Consider the following 24,716-nt stretch of genomic DNA (forward strand, 5'->3'; position numbering starts at 1 on the left):
ACCTTCTGCCCAGCAGCACCTATCGCGCTGTAGCGTGTGAGTGGGGAGGAACGCCCCCTCCCTCTGCTCACAGTGCTCATCCATAGACGAGTATTATCAGGAAGGGAGGGGGGAGTTCCTCCCCGCTCACACTGTGCAGCGCGATAGGCGCTGCTGGGCAGAAGGGCGTCCCTGGTGGCTGTCAGAAATGCCCTTCTGACTGTAAAGCGCTACGGTACCGGGACCGATAGCGCTTTACCCGGGGCACAGATCGGGAAAGCCGACAGTGCGCTGAGTTCAGCGCACTGTCAGCTTTCCAGCAGTATATAAAACTGCCTGTGCCCAAATCGGTGAAAGGTCCTCTTTAATGTCCATCTAGAAGACTGCTATAGACATCACTAAAGATCAGAGGAGAAGGACTGTAGAGTGTTTACTTCACAGAATTTAGAGCAAATAGGCAAACTCACATAGGACACTTGAAGGAGCGAAACACACTGCTTTATACACACTGGGTGATATTAAAATGCTGTATTTCCGCAAATAAGATTGACTTCCCGCGTTTTTCAAAACGCAGTTTTTTCACAGCATTTTTTTTCCAATGTTTCAACAATAGCCAAAAGTGTTGCATTCCCGCAACAGGATCACAGGAAGGCTAAGGCCCCACATAGCGGGCTGCAGCAAAAAACTCATTGGTGGTAACTCATCACCGCTTTTCCCGCTGCGCTTTTCACAGAATAAGGTTTGCTCTTTGGACTTTGTGCTTCCATTATACCAATAGGGAAACCACCAGCACTTCTCTAGGTATAATACACATGCTGTGATTTCCAAAGCTTCAACAGTTTTGGACATCACAGCATTTCCACTGTGCATATTTTTCTGCAGTGTGTGGATGGGATTGGCTTTGCAGTGACTATGAAATGTTGCAGTTTTTGCCACAGGATTTCCACCATGGCCATTTACGCCACGTGAGGCTCTGGCTTATCGGAGGAAATAATGGAAGAATTACTTCCATATTTATTATTTTCTAGGATTTTTTTATGGTCACTGTTGCTACAAAAGGCCTACAAAATAAAAAAAAATATCAGCTCCAGTCTTAAATAATATATAATATATATTTTTCCTGCAAAAAAAAAAAATACAAATTCAAGGATAGACTACGACTATCTAGGGATGCTTTCTGAAATCCTTTTAATAAATGCAATAGCATGAGTACACACTGACCAAACACTCTGAAGAAATGAGTCTTTACATGTGACAATATGATTGTAGTTCACCCTCTTCAGATATGTACTCAGGACTCTCTGCTTGCTCCAATTACCTATGACACACTCTTAGAGTGAAATATGTCTCACCTCTAAGCCTTTTCCTTAATGGCACCCATTCAATTTAAGTCCAAATGTATACAAGTCAGATGTATGCAGTTCTTCCAACATACCATTTACTATATGACTGAATTGCTGTGTGGGCGTAATCCTTTGAATCCTCCACAGTCTGATGTGGATTAATTGCCGATTCTTGTTAAAAACATGGCTACAAGTAGGGGGTTAGCACTATTGTGAGGCTTATGTTGTAATTATGGACCTAATTTTCTTGTAATCTTTTGGCACATTCGTTCACACATTGTTTAGATGACATTCACATTTCAATAAAAACAGTAAATAGATTAAAAGCAGGTGAGAAAAAAACATACATTGTAGCATACAATGCACGTCACAAGGCACGATATTCAATGGGAGAAAAAGCAAACGTATCTCATCCACCAACCTAAACACAAGATTCCCAAGACTTCTGGTGAGTTTGCTTAGATATCAAGGCTTTATAGGCTATGGGCAGACTTTGCATAGATACCAGTTGACCCCACAATTCCCCTTTGCCCTTTCTTCTAGTGATGGGATCAATAACATGGACTCAGAATTTTATCAGGTCTCAGATGTCTAGTTACTGTTAGCAACAGGAAGGAAAGAAATGTGGGACTTTTGCTTCATACAGATTCCTAAAAGTTGTTGGGCTGCTAAAAGAAACATATGTCCCTACCCCACATATATAAATAATGATATATGGCTTACTACTTTGTAGATTTTGCCAGCCTTTAATTTAAAGGAGATTGTGGTTCTTCTTATACTCATATACAAAGCAGAGCCATGTGCAGTAATACCTACATAGGTTTAGAGATGACTTATTGCTCTATACTTCTGAGATACAGGCACTTCATGTGGAGCTGTATGGCGTCTCCCTATGGTGCAGTTTAACCCCTTCCCGCCGATGGCATTTGTTGATTTTCGTTTTTGACTCCCCTCCTTCTAAACCCCATAACTTTTTTATTTCTCCGCTCCCAGAGTCATATGAGGTCTTAATTTTTGCGGGACAATTTTTTCTTCATGATGCCACCATTAATTATTCTATATAATGTACTGGGAAGCAGGAAAAAAATTCAGAATGGGGTGGATTTGAAGAAAAAATGCATTTCTGCGACTTTCTTACGGGCTTTGGTTTTACGGCGTTCACTGTGCAGCCAAAATGACATGTCCCCTATATTCTGTGTTTCGGTACGGTTCCAGGGATACCAAATTTATATGGTTTTATTTACATTTTGACCCCTAAAAAAAATTCCAAAACGGTGTTAAAAAAATTTTTTTCTAAAAGTCGCCATATTCCGACGGCCGTAACTTTTTTATACATAGGTGTACGGGGATGCATAGGTACGGTACGCGCCTTTTTTTGCGGGGCCGGGTGTACTTTGTAGTTCTACCATTTTCGGGAAATGTTATTGCTTTGATCACTTTTTATTCAAATTTTTAGCAGAATTAAAACAGTGAAAAAACGGCGGTTTGGCACTTTTGACTATTTTTCCCGCTACGGCGTTTACCGAACAGGAAAAATATTTGTATAGATTTGTAGAGCGGGCGATTTCGGACGCGGGGATACCTAACATGTATATGTTTCACAGTTTTTAACTACTTTTATATCTGTTCTAGGGAAAGGGGGGTGATTTGAACTTTTAATACTTTTTATATTTTTTTATATTTTTTTTTTCTTTTTTTTTTGCATTTATTAGACCCCCTAGGGGTGTTGAACCCCAGGGAGTCTGATCACTAATGCAATGCATTACAATGCTAATGCATTGCAATGCATTGCAAAAAAGCATCATCTCTTTTGCAGGCTGTATACACCAGCCTGCAAAAGAGAGAATTTGCAGACCGGCTGGGAGCCTTTAACAAAGGCTCCCGGCTGTCATGGCAACGGGGGGGTCGGCCCTGGAGCATGCTCCAGGAGCCGGCGATCCCTGCCAAAATGGCGGCGCCCATGCGCCGCCGGGAAAATGGCGCCTCCGGCGCCTTTGACAGCAGCGCCGGAGGGGTTAATGCCTCCGATCGGTCCGGGGACCGATCGGAGGCATTAGAGCCGGTTATCTACTGCTTAAAGCAGTAGACACCCGGCGGCTATGACGGCCGCCCGGCTCCTGGGCGGTCGCCATAGTTACAGACCCGACACGCGCCGTACTATTACGGCGCATGTCGGGAAGGGGTTAAAGGGAGTCTGTCAGCAGTAAATTGGTTATAAACCTAGTCACAGTACAATGTGGAGGTGATTTTACAGTCTCCAAAAATGCCTCTGTTATTCAGCTTTGAAGCGCAATTTTTATCTATATTGCTGTTTTATTCATATGCAAATAATGGGAACAGCGCTATACCTGCAAATTTAGATCTGAGACCAAAGGCCAGGCAAGCTAAGGCACACCCTAAAGCATGTTCCCTGGTATATGTATATGAATAAAAAAGTTAGGTTTCTCACCTATTTCTTGCTGAAGACTCCCTTTAACTGGTTCTGCTAATTACAATATCCAATAAAGGCTTCATTAAAGGGGTTGTCCCATCACAAGGATCCTATCTATACTGCTTGTTAATGTGAATGTAAGACTTTTCCTAAATACACTGCTTCAGCAAAACTGCTTTGTTTGTCCACTATCTTACTTTATTCAATTCTTTGTGGCCACAGCCCTGACTTAGCTGCTCATGAGTCAAGTGATGTATCTGCTGCTCTCAGGAGGGAGGGAGGAGGGGCTAAGTGCAGGGAGCGAGCCTGTGTGTCTAGCTATTCCCGTGTCTACACCACTATATAATTGCTGGACGAAAAAGTCGGGCGGACTCTGTGCCCAAGGCTCCAAACAGAGATTCCAACACACATATGAATATAGCCATGAAGAGATACAGTAGGGGCCTCAAACAAGTGACAGGCTGCCATATCAGGGCACTGCACCAGACGTTGTAAAACTGTCATATTCACTAGTGAGTTTCTAGGTGCCCATCTACACTGAACTTACAATTCTTAAGTAATTTACCAATTCTACTAGAGATATCTATTAATTGACAGACATCTAACCACTTTTATTAAGTAGTGTCTGGATTATAAGGCATTCTTTTACTTACTTTGGTGTGAAGTTTGGCAAACTGCTTGTCATCCAGTAGTGTCTGTGTGTAAACTCTTCTCTTATAGCGGAACTAAGAAAATAGGAAAAGCAAAGAAAACACGCCCAGGTAACTTACAAATATGCAGCCAAGAATTGTGTATACATGTGTTACATTAAGAGATACTTCCACTGATCAAAATGCAAAATATAATTTACACAAAAGAAGCTATACAATATGTGATAAGGGCAGGGGAAACTTTTTTTTTTTTTTTTTGGCCAGACACAAAGTCAGACATGCAGGACTTTGTGTCTGGCCAAAAAAATGGTTTCCCGTTGGAGAGGCCGCAGGCGGACACTGGTGGTTACCTTTAAAAACCCATTTAAATGAGTGGGTTTTAAAGTTGACTGTCAGGAAGCCGTCCCCTGTCCAGTTTCGCCGGGGAATGACACAGGGCGGACTAGGGCGCAAGTGTGAATGCCCCCTAAGATAGTATATGACCAAGAAAAGTAACTTGCAAACATAAACAGCTTCTTCTTCTAATATGTTCTCCAATAAAGCTGTGTGATACTGTGATCTTACCATATCTTATACAATGACAGGTTAGGGAAAAACCCACAATATTACCTCAAGGTAGGGTACAGGTGTGGCCAAAGAAGGTGGATATTCCCGTAACAGTCGCTCTTCATCAAGGAATTTCCCAGCTCTACCATTAAATGCTGGTTGGAAGAGTCCATAATTCAGAACGTCCTTCAAGCTGTGGTTCAGGGTACACAAGATGCGCTGTTTGGACACCCAAACTGGAGCATCAGGGTTCAACCGGAGGCACTTCTGAACATCAGAAAGATACAAAATATTAAGTTAGTCTTTTTGTACATTGGACACAGGATTTATCTTTTTCAGAATAACTAGCATGTGACATGATGAATTTACCATGCTGACTATGGTGAACAGTGGAACAACGTATGTGAACTAGCACAGACAATCATTTTCACAAGCCATGAATTCACACTGAAGTCAAACATCTCCATAACATATCCATAGACGCATTCACTCCAAACTTCACCTTTGGCATTCTAAGAAAGAAAGCGAAGATCAAGAAATGGCCCTAAAGAGAAGTGTAATGGTGACAAAAGTATCAGTATTCATCAGCCTTTGGAATCAGTCAGGTAAATTGCTAATGGAGAGCACAAATACATATTTTGAACAATGTTCACCACCATTTAATTGCTACCAACTGACGCCAATGTCTTACATCTGACCTTTTCCAAAGTGATAGGTGTTAATGCCACCACTGTCTGTACATAGAGATAGCGCAAAGCAACAATTACCAAAGTACACCAGGCTGATGTACAAACTCTACAATCACATTGATTCCCCACTGTTTATAGACCAATATGAGAGAAAAACATGGTTTCAATGCTGCCAAACGTACTTGACAATTTTCTGAGAGCCAGTTTGAGCTGAGGAAAGAAATTTTAATAGACAATAAGCGGTAATATCACGCAGATGAAACCTGTAGATACCTGGAGGCCACCACATGACAGGGCAAATAGGTACAGGGTGGGAGAAATGGTCCAAGCTAAGCTAATCACATTAAATGTGAGCGAGGCTCCGGCTCCAGATGAATTACACCCACAAGTACTTCAAGAACTCAGTCTAGTCATTGCTATACCTCTATTCTTAGTTTTTAGGGATTCTCCAGTGACTTGTATAGGGCCAAAGGACTGGCATGAGGTAATTGCCTATTGCCAAAAAAGGCTCTCCGTGTTCCCCAGACAATAACAGCCCAGTGAGCTAAATATCCATTGTGGGGAAACTAAGTAGCTATATACAGGAGTATGTGACTGTTCATAGTACGATAAGTGATAGACAGCATGGTTTTACTAAGGACAGAAGCTGTCAGACTAATCTGATTTATTTTTATGAAGAGGTGAGTAGAAGTCTGGACAGAGGGGAGGCTGTGGATACGGGGCAGACTAAAACCAGACAGTCTTAATCTGCGACACATTTCTTAGGCTGCGTTCACACAGGGATTCTGTGTGTCATATTCTGACACAGCTGCCGTGTGCAGTGCCGTACACGGCAACCCGTCGAGGCTTTCCGCTCTGGATTACGCCCAAATGAATAGGCCTAGTCCGGAGGGTGCTGTCACGAGGCAGACACCGCGGCTGAATCAGACACGAAATCCGCCTGAAGAAAGGGCAGCTCGTTTCTTTTATTGGCATGTTTCTGCTAGCAGAAATAAGAACGCTAGCAGTCTACATAGACCTCCATTGTGAGGGGGCGGATTATGATGTGGATTCCACGCTAAAATCCACCCCCTCTTGCCCCGTGTGAACGGGGCCTTAGAGTGTCTGATGATGTTTGATAAATATGTCACATTCTTAGACTGTCTAGTCTAACTTCATACCTCCTATAATGTATAATGTACGCCACAAAATGCGCCAAAATTCTGGTACATTTTTGCACTGTAGTGATGTAACTTAGGCCATGCTCCCTTCCTGTGAACCGGTAGCCCTTTTCAGAAAGCCATGCCCCTTTTGTCATGTACGTCTAAAACTTGTCTAATAACCTTGATAAATGTGGTGCACAGCATGTTAGACAGGTTTTTTTTAGCACAAATTATGTCAGAATTCTGGCACATTTTGCTTGATAAATATTCCCCATAGTGTACCCTAACTTTCCATATGCATTTGGCTCTCAAATACATTTATTGTGAAAAATCAGGCTCATTGGCTTGTAAAGTATAGTTATTAATTGAATTTAAAACTGGTTAAAGAGGATATTTCACTGCTTCCAGCATCTCTAGTTCTTAGTATCTGTTAATAGTCGCTGGTCCACTGATCCCAGCACAGTTGGAATTTCTTATTCTCTAGCTCCCACCATTCCTGAGCAATCAATGCACTTAGTAGAGTCTATGTAACATATCAGGCACCAAAACTATGTCAGGTGGGTAGCGTCCAGCAGTAGCAAGAAAGGGGGCAAGATTCAAAGCTCCCATCGGGGATGGACAGTGTCAGAGCTCAAAATCACAATCATTGCCTGCTCCTGCCTAACATCACCCTCTTCACATTGCAGAGGCTAAATAGCATATTAGGCACCAAAAGTAACAGCACTTATTGCTGGGGAACGATGGGGGCTAGAGAAAAAATTCCAACTGTGTCAGAATCAGTGGAGCAGTGACTATTAAACAATGCAAAGAGCTAGACTTGGCGGAAGTGTCTCTGTTTCTGTTTTTGCAGATGACACCACGCTATGTAGTACAGTGCAGTTTATGGAGGATGTACGTAAGTTACAAGCAGACAGACTGAGTTTTTGGGCATCCACATAGCAAATTATGATCAATGTGGATAAATGTAAAGTTATGCATCTGGGTAATAATATTCTGCACACAACATTTGTCCTAAGAGGAATGAAGCTGGGAGAGTTTCTGGTAAAGAAGGAGCTGGTTGTACATGTAAATCATAGATTAAATAACCGCATACAGCTGACAGTTTAAAAAAGTCAGTGGACTAAAATTTCCATTAAGGGAGGGTTCACACCAGCGCTTGGTCTCCGCTTTACAGGTTTCCGTCTTCTGCCCGAGAAACTGGACAGGAGACGGAAACCAGCAGTTTTAAAACCCATTCATTTGAATGGGTTTGCAACGTGTCCGCCCGTGAGCGTCTTCTGCCTCTCTGTGGCGAAACCATTTTTTTTTTAACCGGACACAAAGTCGGACATTCAGGACTTTGTGTCCGGTTAAAAAAAAAAACGGTTTAGCCACGGAGACCAGAAGACGCTCATGGGAGGACACTGACTGCCGGGTTTCCGTCTCCTGTCCAGTTTCTCGGGCAGAAGACGGAAACCCACGAAGCGGAGACCGGGCGCAGATGTAAACCCGTCCTTAGCTGTATAGTAGGAAAATATACCTACTGGTGGGCTCTAAGCACTGGGTACTGTATACAGTATGTGTATAAATGAAAACAATCTATGACTAGAAAAGGAATACTACATATCTGTCAAACATAGCCTTACTTTAGCACTTCACAGTGTCTCGCTATAAGACTAAATAATACAATAAATTAAAACCTCATTGAGACAAAGTGTTTCCAGGTTCTAAAAACAGCAGCGTTCTCTCTGTACTTTACTAAATTTAACCGTAGTGATGATCACTTAGTACTGCCTGTACTGCCCACTTTCTTGTGAAGACTCTAGAGCTATACACAGAGATGGCAATATCAGATTGGTATAGATTATGGAAATCTTGGCATTCACTGTGGCCTTAAGAACTTACACCAATGTTATGTATCATGAAACTGTAAAACATACATGATCATGGCAGTTTCTCTTGGCTAAAATAGATAGCAGGTGAGTACAGCTGGCTCTGAATGGACTCGACCATTGATACATCACAATACAGCTTCACATAGAGGTGTTTTGCACTATGGAGTAATATACTGTATTAAAGTTATTACACTTCTTACTCATTATTTACAACAGTTTATTGTGGGTTGTAATGGATTTAATGGTGTAATTTGTCACATCAATGTCTATGTAACAGGAAAGGAGAAAGAAAATAAGTAACAGCAATATATTTGTTTAGGTCAAAAGATAGAGTCTCATTTTTATATTTGGTATACTCAGTCCTACCATTCCAGATAAACTGTGGACTACCCTAAATAAAATAGAAATTTACAGTGTTCCAGAGATTTATTTTGTATCCATGCAATATAGATATGTAAGTTCTCTGTGTACTGATGGTTTGCCTCTAGCCTACTCCTGCCCACAAAATGATGTGGCTTATTCAGAGCATGGATGCCAGGTAAAGCAAGGACGCCATATTTACTTTTGGGTCTACAGACCACAGTGGAGGCTAAGAGAAAACCATAGGTATACACAGTACTAACAATGATACATAGCACCACTGAAGAAACAGCGGCTGGAAGAGGAAGTAAATAAGGGTCTATGTAGGAAATTCAATGTACTATTATAAAGAATCTAAGCCTTTCTGGAAGCCTTCCATTGTCACTGCTGTATACAGCACCTAAGGTAGGCCATTTCATAGATTCAATGCTTCTCCATTGGTATCAGCCAGTGTATTTGGCATATGAGCACTCATTCTGATCAAGTAATAGGCAGTGCAAAAGGATCAGAAGAAAACAAAATAAACTCAATACTTTTCATCTTTCCTTATACTTAATCTCCTCCATTCCTCTTTTCTTTGTACCTTTTCTATCTCTAGGACATCCTTTCTATGAACTGGTGCCCAGAACTGAACTGCAAATTCCAGATGGGGCCGCACCAATGATTTCTATAGTGATAGTATTACATCCCTGTCCTGCAAGTCCATAACCCTTTTAATACATGAGAATATCCTGCTGGCCTTAGAAGTAGCCTATTGACATTGCATGCTGTTATTTAATCTGTGATCTACAAGTACACCCAGGTCTTTCTCCACCAGTGACTCTCCCAGCTTTACTCCCCAAGGACATATGCAGATTAATACCTAGATGTACAACTTTACATTTACCTGTATTGAACCTCTTTTTCAACCAGATGCACAAGCACTCTTTGAAGGGTATTTTTTTAAGATGAGGATTTTTTTTTTATGCCAGTGTTAATAACAAAAGACTGAGGTGATAAACTGGCTGGCATATGCTTATTAATAAAGTTGGTGGAGCACTGAGAAATTCAATGTGAAAAAGACTGATAAATGCTATCATCGCATATGAAAATTACTGTACACACATATGCAATACATAAAATCCAGGACCCGTGGTGCTATTCATCTCTTGTTATGCAATCCCCCCCCCCCCACACACACACACACACACGTTCCCTGCTATGCCCCATAAAAATATATTCTGGTGAGCTGGTGTGGCAGACCTCTCTGTAACCCTGCTGTATTTATAGATGGTCCTCATTTGTCATATCTAATTGTTACATTATGGTAGAGAAAGTGATCAATGTACTATGCATACCCATACCTACTTATATCTGGACTTAGCTTTCTTGTCAGATTCCTCTATGGAAAAACGCCTCCAGGCTAAGGAAATGCAGCTTGTTTTGTTGCAAATTTTTTTGAGCTGGGGGCCTCACGGTGGCTCAGTGGTTAGTACTGTAGCCTTGCAGCGCTGGAGTCTTCAGTTTGAATACCGCCAAGGGCAAAAAAAAGCATCTGCAAGGAGTTTGTATGTTCTCCCCATGTTTATACAATTGTATACAATTCATGTATATTTCCCATTCCTTTTATAGCCATTCTTGGCTTTGGCTCAAAAAAAGTATCAAAATCTGCAACAACAAAACAAACTGTGTTTCTCAGCCTCACAATGGCATAATAGTGCATACTGTTTTCCTCCTTCTTCATGTTAAGTTCACACTGAGTTTTTGCAGGTAGATTTTTGAGGCAGAATGTTCTCTTTTCATTCCCCTTCTTCCTTTACTGGTCCCTTATCAAAATATCTCATTTGCAGTGGTAACTTACATGCTAATGTAATACAGTCACATACGGTATTATCTCCCACTGCTGACTTAACATTGGCCACATGTATGTGAACAGTTGTAAAATATAGAAGACTATCTTTAGTAATGCTGCATCGGTGTCAGTTCCGCCACTACTTCTACGTTACATATCATTTTAGACTTTTCTGTAGTTCATAGCATTTGTATTAGTTTAATTAAAACAGCATGGCATCTCTTCTTACAATCTCCTAATGCTTTATATAACCATATAAACCTCAGTCTTTTCATACATAGAGACAGGTCAGAGCCAGCTCGGAGCTGAGAATCACAGAAATCCCTAGATTAGCAAGACTTCCAGACGCCCACACACCTGAACCAACGCAGCCTTGCCAGTACAATCCTCCTGTAGCGAGCACAGTGTGTCATAGTATCCACTCCTTATCATGACTTAATGACATACTTCATATTCCGACGCCTCTGTAGCACAGAGAAAACAGGAGGAAGAATGCTCTGCTTTTCCCAAACCCCCATCTATCAATCAGTCCTAAAATAAACCGATTCACAGAGCTCCAGATCCCACAAAACTCCAGTATTTGGCAAGAAGCCTGTTCCTAGCTACATCCTACATACACAGATTTATAGAACACGAACTCCTTCCATAGATTAGGCAGTCTGTCTGTATATGCAATCTGCAGCCTAGGGTGGCAGAGATAACTGCATGGTAATGATCTGCCTTTTTTCTCAGAAGAATGATTCATTCACAATTCTTTATTTCCAGGTACGTGTAATGATCTAAAGCAGTGCTGAGGTGACACGAACACACGCAAGTACTGAGTGACCTCAAATAAAATGAGAAGCAAAAACAGGAACATAGACAATAGAAAGTGTCATGCATTAGTCTACAAACCCGCAAATGCCCACAAAATACCTGTACGATGTGGCCTACTGCTAAACACATATATAGGGTAGCATATAACTGAGGTATGGCCAACCAAAGGCAGCAAAGTGTTAATAGATATAACATGCGTCTCCAGAAAAAAAAGTCCAGCACATATTGTTCCCTGTTTTAGGATTGTTAGTTACCTTCTGTAGCCTGGGGGTCATGATAACCTATAAAATTATGTAAACAGTGGTCAAATGTAAAATATTAGGGAATTTTCAGCTTTTGTATTCTTTAGCTTGTTGATCTACGATACAGCAAGTTGACTGGCACTCAATACCTGCCACTTACATGTGGCCATCATCGTACCCTATGCAGATTAGTGATTGTAAATGCAGTCCCCATACAGTATGCATTTATTTAAATGAGGAGTGGGCTGCCAACAAACCATGACACATGATGAGCTTAATGCCCTGTCCCCAACAAAAGATACATTCTACCAGCAAACATTTGCTCATTTGGAAGCTGAATGCCAAGCAAATTTACTCAGGAAATTTTTACAAACATTTGTTCAGCCGATTATGAGTCCATGTAAAAGGGCCTTAAAGGGAGTCTGTCATTAGGACCCATATTTCCAAAACAGAGGCACGATTCACCAGGGGGAAACACATCTATCTACAGGGCTGGGTTGACAGCCTGACAGTTGGGATCTGATGAGAACAACCTCATTAAAAAAATTAAATATAGCTACAAATGGCAAAAAAAAAAAAAAAAAAAAAAAAAAAAAAGAATCAGTTCTTGCATCTTCATTCCCCCGGCGATCCAGTGCTGGTTCACCACCTGTCCCCCCGTATTCTGTTAATATGCAGATAACAAGTGATCTCTGTGGCCAATGAATGGCTGGGCATCACCTGTAATGTTGCATGTGACTGCTGAAGTCCGCAGCCATTTGTGCCGTCTGCAGTGACATTTACATTTTTTTAGCCTTGGTAAGTTCTCACATATTTATAAATTATGGAACTGGATAAGAAGGAGAGAAATAGTAGCCAGGTCCATTTTATTTGTGGTATTTTTGGAAGAAAGAGGGAAAGCCAGAACAAGGAACTTTTTGTTTCCTTACTATAAGTGGCAGTACATGGCCAAAAGGCAGAATTATTTATCTAGACAGAGGTCTTTGGTTATTTATGAAGTTACTGACAAGATCAAGAAATTAGCAAGAAAGTTAGTCACGGCAGCGAGGCAATAAAATAATAAAACTGCTTTGATCTTGTTTGTAATCCCAGCTAATGAAAATGCATGAATCACACTTAGCCATCCTTTGGTAACTACATTTACTCAATGTTGCCAGTCGGAAGCAATGACAATAAGAACTACAAAAATATCGAACAACTACAAAGTGTCAACCTGTGCTGCTGTGGCCAGCGTATTACAGAGCAGAAGGCGCTAACCAGATTAATATACCAATATGTTAGAAACGTTCTAATATACCTGTCATCTAGTCAGTACTCATTCACACCTTGGGAGTCCAATGAGCAGTTCCATCTGCAATTGACAAGTATCTATACATACACATTCATACAAGACTCCTAAACCCAGAATGAGCAGAGATAAACACTATACTATACTATACCTGAGGAAGAGGCCGAGAGCCTCAAAAGCTTGTAATCTGTCATCATTATTAGTTAGCCATTAAAAAAGGTATCAACTACTGAAGACTCTCAAGTTTTTTGTTTTTTTTTATATTTCAGAGATAAACAAGAATAAATGTCAATGAGACTATACATGTAAAATCGCTGAGATCCTCCTGCTTTAATCATCCTGCTTGCAGACCACACTGCATGTGACAAATTCACTTTAACAGCAGTATAAGTAAGGGTTTACTATATCTACAGATATGAAATAGGAAGTGGCACTCCTAGTAAAACCTTCACGTGTTATTGAAAATTCATTACAACAACAGTTTCAAGCAGATGATCCCATGTGTCACACCCCCACTTATCAGATATTGAGGACCTATCCTAAAAGGTCCTCTTAAACCCCTTTAACTTGTGCATAGATGTGGCCCTACTTCTTTGTGAAAATAAGGATCTCAATATGGATTTCAATATGTGCGTTCCCTATTCAAGCCTACAAGTATATAGTGCAAACAAATGAAAACTAGCCCATACATATGCCAAGGTAGGCAAGCTATAGTGAAGGCAGATGAAACTTTTATGAATGTATATTCAATAACGTAGACTGGACTAGATCATTTCTATCGGAAGAAGACATCAACTACTGTACAGTCAGTATAGATGTTGATAAGGCTATTATACAGTATAATTCTGTGATTGATTGACCGATGTCTGGTCAGCTTAGTGCAGATGCATCCACTACTACAATTATACAGGATTATGTTCCAAAAACTGAAGCAAGAGACTGAAAAATGTAATGTTCAGGAAAATGCTGAAGTCTACAATCGCTAACAAGCTAGTTACTTTACTGGTAATTGGAGAGTGAAATACAGGCAGACAACATGGCCTTGGAAGCAGGAATGATACAGAAAAATGACAGAATTTTTACAAAGAATTTATTACATTTTTACACCTATAAATAAAAAACAATAGACTTCTATAATACAAAACCATATAAGAACAGGGCTGTGGGTTTGCAGTCTTACAGTCATGGTAAAGATCCCCTTATTCATGAAAATTCTAAGGCCTGGTTTATATCTGCGTTCAGTATTCCATTCGGGGAATCTGCATGGGAACTCCCGAACGGAATACCAAACACATTAAAAAGCAGTGAGCAATGAAAGCACATGGACCCCACAGACTATAACGGGGTGTGTTTTCTGTGTGGTGTCTGCCTGTCATATGGAGAGAAAAGTACTTCATGAACTACTTTCCTCTCTGCATGACTATTGCAGACACTGTGCAGAAAACACACGGACCCCATTATAGTCTATGGGGTGCGTGTGTTTTCATTGTTCACCGCTTTTTAATGCGTTTAGTATCCCATTCTGGGGGTCCCCAAGCAGATTCCCCGAACGGAATACCGAACACAGATGTGAACCAGGCCAAGCCATTTATGAAGGAGTCATAGCAGGAGCCAGAATAGGAGTCAGAGTCAGGCGGTAAAAAAAATAGAGGAGTCGGAGGTTTGGCCTACCAACTCCACAGCCCTGCTTAAAAGGGTTTATGGTCATAGAGATGAGCTCAACCTTGGCCTTGTGTCTCTGTTTAATGCCTTTATGATTGTAATTCCTATACCTAATTCTATACGTCACTCGTTCCTTACACTTATTCGTAAACTGGGACGGGACCACTCAGACTGTAAAAATTTTAGACTCATTGCACTTCTGAACACTGACCTTAAATTGTTCAGCAAAATTCTGGCTTACAGACTTATAATGCATGTCTCCCATCTCTGATTCAAGATCAAGTTGACTTTGTCCCCTATAGACAAGGGGCAGATAATACCAGGAGAATGACTGATCTTATTGACATTGTCTCCAAGTCTGGTTGCGAACTTCTGGTGCTCAGCTTAGATGCAGAGAAGGCTTCTGCTCGCCTAGGCTGGCCCTTCCTACTGTGCTTCCCTGAAATTAAGACAGGGTCTTATATTATTTTTTGCTCTAAAGATAGATTAGGGTTTATTTTCAGGAGATGTCTTATTTTGTTCAATGAACGACAATCCATTCACCAGACAACCTTAGACTCAAAACAATTATATGGCCAATGGTGGACGGGCTCTCACACACAGATCTACGTCACTCGTGTCAAAGGCAAGTCACTGTCAGTTCTCTTGCCGTTGCAGCAGCATTAAACTGCTACCAAGTGTAGAGTTTACCTCCCCTGGTGACCAGAAGCAGCCACAACGCTCGAAGCTCAGGAATGGAGTGATGCCTGCGGGACTACCCAATTTGTGTGTGAGAGCCTGCCACTAATGGCAGCTATACGCTTGCACCAAGATATTAGTGGAGTTAGGTCCAAGATTGTGAATTTAATCTTCCATTGTTTGTGAAGTGTTTCTTCTGACCCTCGCTAATCTTCACCCTCCGTAACCTCCATACTCTTCTGAAACAGTGTGGTCGCCTTCCAGGATATAAAATTAACACTTCTAAAACAGAAGCTCTGCCTATTCAAATCTCCCCACCCCATGTTGCAATACATAAAGCCTGGTTTCCACATAGATGGCAAAAGTCCTCTCTTAAATATCCCGGTATCCACCTTACCAAATCATTCCCCTTCTTGTACCAGTAAATTTCTCTCTATTCTTCAGATAAGTGGATGGCCCTCCTTCCGTTCTCTATTCGACCAGATTTCTGCATTGAAAATGATAACACTACCTAAATTGCTCTATTTATTTGACACCTTTCCTATCCCAGCTCCTTTGAAGGACCTTCATTCTTTACAGTGCTCCATTCTGCGATTTGTCTAGCCCAGAGGAAGACAAAGTCTCTCTAGATTGAGCATAATAACCTCCAAGGCTAAGGGGGTCTATCTCTCCCTAATTTGGTCCTCTACTACTGGGCCGCCCAGCTACAAAGTGTGCTGGCGTGGTCTTCCTTTTTAACATATTCCAAATGGATGGAGATTGAAAAGTTATGGCTGACTCCTTACTACTCTTATTCCCTCTTCTGGTCAAACCCTTACAGCTAGGCCCCATAGCTCTCACGACGGATGTCTGGTGTATTTGTGTGGTCTGCTTTCCTCTATTCACCACATGTTCCGCAATGGCAGCCTTTTTTTTTTCACTCAAACGTCCCACCAGGGCTTACAGTGATAGTTTCGGGGCTCTGGCTCAGGGCAATGTGTGGATGGGATTCGCCACTTTGCAGTAACTGTACAACGCTAAGTTTTTTTTGCTGTGGAGTTTATGCCACGTGGGGCCTCAGCCTCAAATGGTTTTCCAACAAAGAACATTTATCACCTATCATAGCTAACCTAAATAAATAAATAAATATGAATTAATTAATTAATTAATTAATTGATAATAAATGTTAAATTGCTAGAGTCTCTACACCACCAACCACTAGTATCCAGTGAGACCTATTCCTCCTCACAAGTATGTCTGCCAGGAGGAGGAGTCTGTATGGAATGACAATAAAGCATCAGCCACACCTTATAACCATATAGTAGTTATGGAAACAGACAAGTGATAATTATTTCTATAATTTTCACAGGGTAATATAGAATATTAGGCATTAGGCATGCTCAGCTCTACCTCACCATTGAGATACTAGTGAAGAAATACAGGCGACTCAAGATGCCCCAATCTATGGATAATAAGGGGCCCAGAGATCTAAAATTTATTGCATTTCCTATGGAAACGAGAAAGCACAGAATTAATAGCCAGCTGTTCACACACGTACTCCACCTCTGCACTGACTGATGACTCAGGGAAAGGAAACATGAACAACCTTTGTTCCGCAGATGACACTACACTCATAAAATGAAAAAAAAAAAAAAAAAAACACAAGACCTTTACAAAGAAAAGCTCCAGGAGTGAGTAGAGCTTCAGCTAATATACAGAAACCAAAGGTTGTGACACAGAAAAAAAAAGCCAAAGATGACATTGAAGACACCGAATTAGTAAAAAGCTTCTCATCACAGAACCAACATAGAAAACAAGAATCTAGCAGTAAAGTCACAAAATGGAACCAAGCATTTGGTACAGCAATACTAAAAGACCTAGCAGAGATAAGAAACTGGAATGATGTATTTATAAAACCAAAGGCCAACATATTCCAGACTATGGCGATTACTTTTTACGTATATGGAAGGTTCTTGAATGACAGTTAATTTATTTGGAACTTAAAGGGCTTGTCCACAAACAGCATTCATTACTTATAGCTGATAAACGTCTGATTGCTGGTGATCCATCCATAAGGACGTGGCTATGAGAACATGGTTCCTGAGTCACCCGTATGAGTGCAATGGTGGTGCATACTGTAATTTCACGGACACTTATTACCTTATTTCTCTAGTATCACATGCTGAAGCATTATTGTTTCTAAATAAGGGCAGCCATTTTGCATGAGTTGCTGCTCTTAGAACTTTGCTTGGCAGCAGGCATGTGGACATAAGAAATCTCTGAATGAGATGTATTCATTAGCTACTGACAATGGTAGATCCTGTGTTATCTGCCTTTAACTTTATAATAGAGGTGTTATCTTCCATTGTAATATTCCCTCTGATAATAATGGGATGACTGCTAAAATCATCTCTTTTGATCTTTTTTTTTTCTTTTATGGCCATATTATGATTAATTACTTTTGTAAGACGTAATAGCACAAAATGAGTAAAAATGCTGCCTTCTGTATTATATAAATAGTGCTCATTAAGCACTGGGGCTGGCGTATAATTCTCAGAGACCTGGAAGTCTTCTGATCTCCCAGACATTCTTTGAGATTACTGTTATGTAGTGGCAATGTGATCACAAGGTTTGTCATTACACTCTGGCCCTGGAACGCTAACACGTTTGAATAACACTCAAATAACTAATAAACTTGTATACTGTATGTATTGTTGGACAACCCAATTTGTTGTACAAAAGTGTACACAGAAAATTGTGATGGCCGTTAACAAGATGAAAGGATATCAGTAATATCAGAAATCAGGAACATTGTACTAAAAAGCCTTAGGGTATGTTCACACTGAGTTTTTTTGCTGGAGGATTTGAGGTCGTTTTCTGCATGGAACCCATTGAAATCACAAGGGAAAAAAGCCTCCGAGTCAGAATCTGCGCCAAAATACTCTGTGTGAATGCTCCCTTATTGCGTAGGACCAAATTCTGTGTCCGATTCTACAACTATGGAAAAGGTGTAATTTCCATCTCCCATTTAATTCAATGGGAGTTTTGGGCTGAATCTGAAGAATAAGCAGGATGCTCATTTTTTCGTCTGGCTGAAAAAAAAATCAGCCAATGCCTCCAATTGAAATGGATGGGAGGTAGCTTTAAGGCGGAATTTGTGGTAGATTCCACCTTAAATTCTCTGTCAAATTCCTCTGTGTGAACACCCACTAACTTCACTTTGCTGCAACACAAAAATTACAGAGGGGCACCAATGGAAAGGGAATGACTTAATCCTGCACATGATGAGGACAGTTTATGGTGGAAAATCCAGATGGTTCCCTTTAAGGTACAGTAGAAGCAGAACTTTCTAGAAAACTCTGTTCATTATGAGGATGGACATTGCCTATATGTTATGGAATGATAAACACATGGGGTGAATTATTAACCCTTCTATGCCAGTTTTCTAGTGCCAAAAAGTGGCAAATGTTGATGAATGCTGAGTTTGCACACAAATGTGCCACTGTTTGAAGGTTTTCCACTGTTGCCCCTTTCCTAAATATTGGTAAAGAGGGAACAAGGCAAGGCCTGTATAGCTGGCACATACATTATAATTTACTATAGCTGAAACAGGACTGTGGGGACAGAGTCATAGAGTTGGACAAACTTTGGGTGGAGTCAGAAAAAGTTATTAACTTCATCTACAGCTTCAAAATAAAATGATTTGTAATGATGCTATATGATTATTAATATTGCATAAATAATTAGGTGAAATGTTTGCTCACATTTCCTTACATGGGAATTAAATTTAATATTGCATTGCATCTGACTTCCCATCGTTGTCAGCCATTTATAAAGGAGTCAAAGTCACACTCTGGAGGTAGGAAAATGCAGCAGCTCTGACTGCAATTTACACCAGCAACTAACCGGCCTACATTTCATTTTCTGGTGCACAGATGGCTTGCGATGCCCCACAATTATTAAGAAGTGTTTATCCATTCATAATTGCTGGGTATCTAGTGTCAGTGGGGATTACACTGGCTTGTTGCTAGTTTTTGATATTGAGACCGATACTTAGTATATATGATCAATATCAGATCAGTGGCCTCCATGAACACTGTACACAATGTACATGTACCACCTTTTGCTTCTGGATCTTCACACTGTGTTGTTCTGGTACTGGAGGCAAGCAGCTGTTTCATGTGGGTGTCAGTTGTCAGACTAAGGATATGTTATCAATATCAAAAACCCGCAAAAGCCCAGAAAATTCCTTAGGGCTGGGGCCCCACAGGGAAAAAGCGCAGCGTTTTACAATAACTGCAAAGTGGATGGAATTCTTGCGAATCCCATGCCCACTTTGCAGTAAAAAAAACGGCACGGTTTTGGAAATCGCAGCATGTCAATTATATCTACAGAAACGCTGGCAGTTTCCTCATAGATATAATTGTAACAGGAAGTCCGCAGATGAAAAATCTGCGAACTTTCTGTTTAAAATGCTGCGGCAAGAAACGCGATGCGTTGCCGCCGTGTTTTTCCCGCAGTGCTTTATAGCTGCAGGTTGTCTACGGCTAAGGCTCCACGTGGCAAAAAACTGCAGCGGCAACACAACAGAGGTTTGCTGATTCAATTATACTCATGGGGACAACGCCGGCATTTCTGTAAATATAATTGACATGCTGCAATTTCTGAAAATGCGCCGGTTTTGAAAATCGCTATGTGTCCACAGCACAGTTTTTACCGCAAAGTGGGCATGGAATTCACTAGAATCCCATCCACTTTGCTCTGACTGTAAAACGCCACAATTTCTTCCATGGTGTTTCTCATGAGGGCAAATCGTGGTGTTTACAGCACGTGGGGCCCTGGCCTTAGACTAAGACCCAACGTTGCGGAAACACAGCATAATTTTTGAGCTAAAGCCAGGAGTGGATTGAGCAGAAGGGAGAAGTATAAGAGTTTCCTTTATATTTTCCATTCCTTTTGTATTCCTTAGGGCTCATGCACACCCGGAAAAATCCAGATAGCACACTGATCTAGCACACGGTTGCTAAGGCCCGTGCTGCAGAAAAGCTGCCGGTTTTTGGAGGAGTGGGATGAGAAGTGAAAAATATAAGTGCTTCTTTTATGTTTCCCATTATTTTTGTAGTTACTTTTGGCAAAAAAAAAACCGCAGCAAAATCTTTCAGCAACATGGGACCTCAGCCTAAGGGTCCATCCACACTGAGTTTTTTGGTGACGATTTTGACACTGAATCTGTGTCGCTGAAACGCCTCCGCATAGAGTTCTATGGGTTCCGCTAGCTTTTTTTTCCACTAGTGGAAAAAAAGCTTCCTTCAGGTGGATTCTGCCTGCAAAAACCAACGCAGTCAATGGGAGGTGGAAAATTCACATGGAATTGGCAAAAAAATGTGTGGAAAAACCGCTACTGTTTTTTTCAGGTCCATAAACTGTGCTGGAGGTAAAAACATTTCCTAATTCCTGAAGCGGATTTTTTCCAGGCCAAAAAACTCCATGCGAATGGACCATAAGAAAGACACTGAAAAAGCTGGCATAGAAAAGGTTAGTTTGTGATGTCAGCAAATAAATCTACTCACTGCATACACTGCGGTATAAAATTATTCAGCACAGAATGCGAAGTGCAATAGATGAAGGGATTTGTTATGGATTAGTGTACAATGCTATGGACTCACTAACACTTTAGCACAGTTAGATGGCGGTGCTCTGGCAATAGTAATGGTCTAATGAGAATGAGTCTGCAATATAAACCAGTATGGTTGCCCATGTAGCCGTAGCCAGAAGAAATTATATTAACTGTGGCATTAGAAGAGCAAATGTGAAAAAATAAGGAATCAAGCTGCTATCTGCTTCCCAGTCTCTGTATGAGCACATTTATAACTGCTGGAGCCTCCAATATGTAATGCAGGGTTTGTTCCAAAAGTCATAGGGTGAGCTGTATTCTCAGTCTATTCTTCACCATGACATCAATTCAGTGCTAAAAATATAGGACACTTCTACCTAGAACATGGTAACTAGCCTGTAGGAAAAAGCACTTACAATGAAACTAATGAAAGACAGTAAATACTAATAATATGATACTAATAAGATTGCTATTCTTTATACACTCACCGGCCACTTTATTAGGTACACCTGTCCAACTGCTCGTTAACACTTAATTTCTAATCAGCCAATCACATGGCGGCAACTCAGTGCATTTAGGCATGTAGACATGGTCAAGACAATCTCCTGCAGTTCAAACCGAGCATCAGTATGGGGAAGAAAGGTGATTTGAGTGCCTTTGAACATGGCATGGTTGTTGGTGCCAGAAGGGCTGGTCTGAGTATTTCAGAAACTGCTGATCTACTGGGATTTTCACGCACAACCATCTCTAGGGTTTACAGAGAATGGTCCGAAAAAGAAAAAACATCCAGTGAGCGGCAGTTCTGTGGGCAGAAATGCGTTGTTGACGCCAGAGGTCAGAGGAGAATGGCCAGACTGGTTCGAGCTGATAGAAAGGCAACAGTGACTCAAATAGCCACCCGTTACAACCAAGGTAGCCAGAAGAGCATCTCTGAACGCACAGTATGTCGAACTTTGAGGCAGATGGGCTACAGCAGCAGAAGACCACACCGGGTGCCACTCCTTTCAGCTAAGAACAGGAAACTGAGGCTACAATTTGCACAAGCTCATCGAAATTGGACAATTGAAGATTGGAAAAACGTTGCCTGGTCTGATGAGTCTCGAATTCTGCTGCGACATTCGGATGGTAGGGTCAGAATTTGGCGTCAACAACATGAAAGCATGGATCCATCCTGCCTTGTATCAACGGTTCAGGCTGGTGGTGGTGGTGTCATGGTGTGGGGAATATTTTCTTGGCACTCTTTGGGCCCCTTGGTACCAATTGAGCATCGTTGCAACGCCAAAGCCTACCTGAGTATTGTTGCTGACCATGTCCATCCCTTTATGACCACAATGTACCCAACATCTGATGGCTACTTTCAGCAGGATAATGCGCCATGTCATAAAGCTGGAATCATCTCAGACTGGTTTCTTGAACATGACAATGAGTTCACTGTACTCCAATGGCCTCCACAGTCACCAGATCTCAATCCAATAGAGCATCTTTGGGATGTGGTGGAACGGGAGATTCGCATCATGGATGTGCAGACAACAAATCTGCGGCAACTGTGTGATGCCATCATGTCAATATGGACCAAAATCTCTGAGGAATGCTTCCAGCACCTTGTTGAATCTATGCCACGAAGAATTGAGGCAGTTCTGAAGGCAAAAGGGGGTCCAACCCGTTACTAGCATGGTGTACCTAATAAAGTGGCCGGTGAGTGTAGACTGATGGAGACTGGTTGCTTGGGACATGCTGTCTGACAGCATCATTGAAATGATGCTTTGGATATGACTGGAGAGGCTGACATGACTGCCAGTATTAACATTCATTACTGTATATATGTCTGTGTAGCATTCACTGTGGAATTGTCAATCTCAGGAACTGCTAGTAGGGTAGAATATAAATTGCTTGAAATGTAGGCTTAGGATCTTGAAACAAATAACAGCTTATGTAAATGCATAAAATACTTAGTTAATGGTTGATCCAGTTTGAAGATTGTTTCAAATTTTTCTATTTGACATGAAATTTGTGTAAAGGGTTTTCCATCCCCTCAAAATTTCCATTATATATGTTTAACATAAACTTGCGGGTGTACTTGTATGAACAATCTCTCACTTTCAGTACCTAGACTTTTGGCTTGTGTTTGCCTGTGGCCAGTGCTGTGTGTGAACAGGCTGGTTATTGGTTCATTTTGGTAGCGGAGCTGTCCCCTATTCTCTATCTCTGCCGACTGTGACTGACACACTAAAACAGAAAGGTAAGATGCTGGGACCAGTGCTCATAGGGGAGATGGGATGCAGTATGTCATACAAGTACATTACTGAATGCTATATCAATTTATTTTAATCACATATAAAGAAAAATATTTGGCCTGAAAAACCCCTTTAAGCATTAAAAGGATGTATTGCCTACCTCTGGATCAACAAGGTTATCGTAACATTATTTTACTTTTCCTCCATCCACCACCTTTTAGCTCTTTGTACTTGATGGATATATGATTAACATGTTTTTACACATGACAGGGTTCTGTGACCATGTGCTAGCCTGGTTTATCAACTACCAGCACACGGCCCCATAGACATTAATGGATCTATTCCCACAACCGTGTGTTGCTGTTTTGTATCTTCTTAAATAATAGTACATGCCATTGTGCCAAGTGCACTGTACATTTGTTTTGTTTTTTTCTTTATGTAGATTGTCAGCCCCATATAGGGCTCACATTGTATGTTTTCCCCTATCAATATGTCTTTGGAGTATGGGAGGAAATCTAAGGAAACACGGGGAGAACATACAAACTCCTTACAGATGTTTTTTGGGATTCAAACCCAGGACTCCAGGGCTACAAGGCTGCAGTGCTAACCACTGAGTCACCATGTTGCCCATATGCACTGTACATTTGTGTGAATGAACACATAGGATAGACTATTATATTTTAATAATACATTTAGGATGTAACTACTAATAAACTAATCTCCAATAAGTCCCTGTGTGCTTCCGTACAGGATTGGAACCATCCGTCCTTAAAAGTAATGCTTCTTGGGAAGAATAACTTCATATATACAGCATATGATGGAGAATGCCACAATTTTTCTGCTTGTTTTATAATGGTATTTAAATATTGGTGTTCCCCCATACTGGAGGTACAGACGAAGACCTATTACACCTCCATATAAAGAGCCACAAAGCCTCACAGTTCATAATGCCAATTTCACGTAGTGAGTATTTTTCATTGGTATTTATAAGCCAATCTAGAAGAAGAACCAAGCAAATGAAAATATGGTAGTTCCTTTAAAATTTTTTCGTAGGTTCCATATGGACCCAGATATCAACCAAATCCTGACCTTTAATAAATAGCCTAAGATAACATGACACCAGAAAATGACCTGGGGATTAAATCAAATTTCTATATTAAATATATATTTTAAGAATTTCTGCAGAATGTTTCTCTATTTTCCAGATCACTATCTGTTTTCTGAAGTACCAGTAGTCTCTGTACTCTGGCAACTGAGCCTGAGGATTGCTGGGCACTTCCAATTCTGCATAGATCACTCCTACCCAGTCATCTGATACAGTACGTAGATAATATAAGGTCCACCACAGACAATAAGTG

At 40.9% G+C, this 24,716-nt stretch overlaps 1 protein-coding gene across 2 annotated transcripts in view; it reads right to left on the minus strand.

Moving 5' to 3' along the window:
• Positions 1–24,716, minus strand: part of SHANK3 (SH3 and multiple ankyrin repeat domains 3) — a 252,283-nt gene that overhangs the window by 135,004 nt on the left and 92,563 nt on the right. For both annotated transcript variants that reach the window (XM_075273797.1, XM_075273796.1), the window contains exons 4-5: positions 5,013–5,216; positions 4,407–4,478 (exon numbers count right to left, since the gene is read on the minus strand). In XM_075273797.1, coding sequence (XP_075129898.1) covers positions 4,407–4,478; positions 5,013–5,216 — 276 coding nt within the window. The remainder of the gene's footprint in view (positions 1–4,406; positions 4,479–5,012; positions 5,217–24,716) is intronic.

This window comes from Leptodactylus fuscus, chromosome 5, assembly GCF_031893055.1.
Source record: "Leptodactylus fuscus isolate aLepFus1 chromosome 5, aLepFus1.hap2, whole genome shotgun sequence".
Taxonomy (NCBI): Eukaryota; Metazoa; Chordata; class Amphibia; order Anura; family Leptodactylidae; genus Leptodactylus; species Leptodactylus fuscus.